We start from the raw sequence: 3,053 nt of genomic DNA, 5'->3' as shown, positions 1-3,053 counted from the left end.
TACCTGTTATATCCGTACATACATATATATTATATTATATTATATTATATATATTATATATATATATATTTATTATATATATATATATAGTTTTATTAGTTTTGTAGATTTATGTATTCAAATATAGATATAGATATATATATATATATATAAATATATATATATATCGTTTTATAGATTTATAGATTTATGTATTCAAATATAGATATATATATACATATATATATATATATATATATATGTACAATTGTATCCATATACTTCATTTCAAATATGCTTACATATTCATCTCCATTTATCGTGTATTGATATGTATGTCTTGGATTCGTATTTATCTAACTATGTCCTCCTAACTCTAGTTAGATTATGTCGAATTGATTCACAGCCCACGTTACTAGCAATTCGACATTTCTATGTAACATTTGAATAATTCTCAGACCAGCATCAGTTTGTTATTTGCTACAGTGTGATATGTGTGCCGCCTGGCTCGAAGATTGCACATTGTTTAAGGGAAATATGACAAAATTTCTGATTGCTATCCGATGCTTTCTTCACTTAAAAAACGCGATCATCCGCATTAAAATACCCCGGATCATTTCCATGTCTACACCGCACATGATTTGCGATCCCATATTTTGCATGCTTTGTTGCTAACCAACCCCACGTTTATCTCCACAGTTCAACCGAGTGATGACCCGTGATTACCACGCGGTGGGCACCCCACAACGGGCGTGGCAGGATTCGGTAGAGACATTTTTAGAAATTAACCGTCAGCCTGACCGGTTTGTGGACATGAAGACTCTACTAACAGACCTGGACGATCAACTCACCGCCACACAGAACTCAGCCAAAGGCGGCCGCGCCTCACTGGGGAGACGCCGTAGTTCCGCACTGTCCTACGATTTTAGATCTCCGTTTGATTCCGGTGCCACCAGTGGCAGTGGAAAGAACTCGCCTGCGCCAGGGCCCCCCACCCCACGTGGCAGCAATGCGGGAGAGAAGAAGAACACGCGCCCGTTAGTCACCGTGCCTGTTGGCTTGCCGAATGCGAAGAATCAGAACCTGTGCTTCATGAACTCGGTGAGCCAGGCCCTCGCGCACAGTTTCTTCAACGGCAAGCTGCGTCCTCTGTTGGCCCAGCTGTCGCACAGAGAGCCCACCGACCCTGCGGTTGCTAAGAAACAGCCCGTGGTGAAGACGCTGTACCCGCTGTTGGAATCCCTGGCCAACAATGCGAAAGCCAAAAGCAAGGACGAGCCACAGAAGTGCATGGACGCGTTCCGGGTGGCGATGTCGGCCTTCCCCGAGTCCAATGTGCAGAAGCCCAAGTCTGGGGTTAAGCAGCAACAGCAGGATGTGCACGAGTGGCTGACATTTGTACTACAGACGCTCGAAGCGGTCGCGGCCACATCTGAGGAGAGACTAATCAACTTTGATACCTTTGACGATCTGATTAAAGGCACGGCGACAGTACACGAGGTGATGGCAGACCTACAATGGAACGAGCGCTTCTCTGTGGGGGCAGCGCAGTTTGCGGCCAGTCTGGCGTACCAGACCATCACCGCGTACTATTGCGGTAACTGCCGGGTGGTCACTCAGGTACGTCCGGATATAAATAACATTCTCAGTCTGTCTGTGGGGAGTGAGACGTCGGAGACCACTGTGCAGGCGCTGTTTAATGAGACGGTCAGCTCCGAGCCGTTGGATGGGTGGCGGTGTGGGGCGTGCAACACATCGCACCCAGACACATCGCGAATCAACAAGTTCTTCCGTATGCCGACGTTCCTGATTGTGCATATTGTGCGCACGCAGTTGGACATGACTACCGGCGAACTGGGCAAGTCACAGCGACCCGTGCGTATCGGAAACATTACCTGTGAACTACCCACACAGTTGCTACCGAGGCAGGCTAGTGAGAAGAAACACGCGTTAGTCACCTACTCGCCAGTGTCGGTAGTAACTCATCTGGGCGCCGAGATGCGCTCAGGACATTACACATGTTTTAGCTCACTGGAGAATAAGACGATTCTGTTCGATGATGATACGATATCTGACTTTGGAACGGATGTGCCGGAGAAACACACGGAGATTTTGCAGAAGAATTCGGCTCTTATTTTCTATATCCGGGAATAGAAAATACTTATATATCCTGTACTTAAATCCGCCTAGCAGCAGTAGTAATCAAATGTAAATAAAGTTGAATGACATACTGAAGTTTGAATGCCTTATACGCTCATTCCTATTGTGTTCTATCCATCAAGTAGTCTGTCTAGAAAAATAAATGTATTCCATACTGACCTTTGCCCGTCACTGAGATAATCGGTGCTATCAACTATAGAGCAAGCCATACATATCATAACATAGTATATAGACACATGCAGCTATTTATGCCTTTGCAGTACGTGTGTATGAAGTGCTTTTACTTATTTTTTTAATATATATAAAAACAAAAAAATAGATTTCTCGGTTTGTCGTCAGAATACTTTTGGCGGGCAATTTTGAGCGATGAAATTATTATTTTTTGTGATCTGACAACTCTGAGGTTCTATCGTGTTACGTGTAGCCAGCTCTCTCTCTTTACAATACTGCAACAAATATTGTAGTCTAAAATTTATACAAATAGAACAAGAGTCACAGGCAAGTATCTGAGTGTACCTCTATACCAATAGTTAGTCCTGTATATAACTTATTGGTTGGACTTGAATGCAGCTAGGACGATGACTATAAACGACGTCATTCAGAAGGGTCTAAGCGACCTTGACCTGGCAGCTCGATTCGATCGTAATGTCGAACTACAAACCGATGACGAGGGTGCTTATAATCTGACAGACGTGCAGGGTGACACGGCGTTCACATGGGTACCCCCCGCTGCAGTGCCGATTGGAAATAACACATTCGGGTGTGTGTGTGTGTGTGTGTTTGTGTCATAACTTAGCTTATGAATCCATGCACAAGTGGAATTGTGCGTTATATACATATATATATACATATATATATATATATATATATTTATATATATGTGTGTGTGTGTGTGTGTGTGTGCGTGTGTGTGT

At 43.6% G+C, this 3,053-nt stretch overlaps 2 protein-coding genes across 2 annotated transcripts in view; both read left to right on the top strand.

Moving 5' to 3' along the window:
• The window catches only part of SARC_00361 (hypothetical protein), a 3,237-nt gene extending 1,015 nt beyond the window's left edge, over window positions 1–2,222 (top strand). The window contains exon 2 of the mRNA XM_014305964.1: window positions 679–2,222. Within this exon, the coding sequence (XP_014161439.1) occupies window positions 679–2,133 (1,455 nt within the window). The 3' untranslated portion in view covers window positions 2,134–2,222. The remainder of the gene's footprint in view (window positions 1–678) is intronic.
• Window positions 2,223–2,625: 403 nt separating this feature from the next.
• SARC_00360 (hypothetical protein) overlaps window positions 2,626–3,053 on the top strand; it is an 11,315-nt gene continuing 10,887 nt past the window's right edge. Inside the window, exon 1 of the mRNA XM_014305963.1 lies at window positions 2,626–2,899. Within this exon, the coding sequence (XP_014161438.1) occupies window positions 2,718–2,899 (182 nt within the window). The 5' untranslated portion in view covers window positions 2,626–2,717. The remainder of the gene's footprint in view (window positions 2,900–3,053) is intronic.

This window comes from Sphaeroforma arctica (assembly GCF_001186125.1).
Source record: "Sphaeroforma arctica JP610 unplaced genomic scaffold supercont1.10, whole genome shotgun sequence".
Lineage (NCBI taxonomy): Eukaryota > Ichthyosporea > Ichthyophonida > Sphaeroforma > Sphaeroforma arctica.
This window is presented reverse-complemented; position numbering and strand designations above follow the sequence as displayed.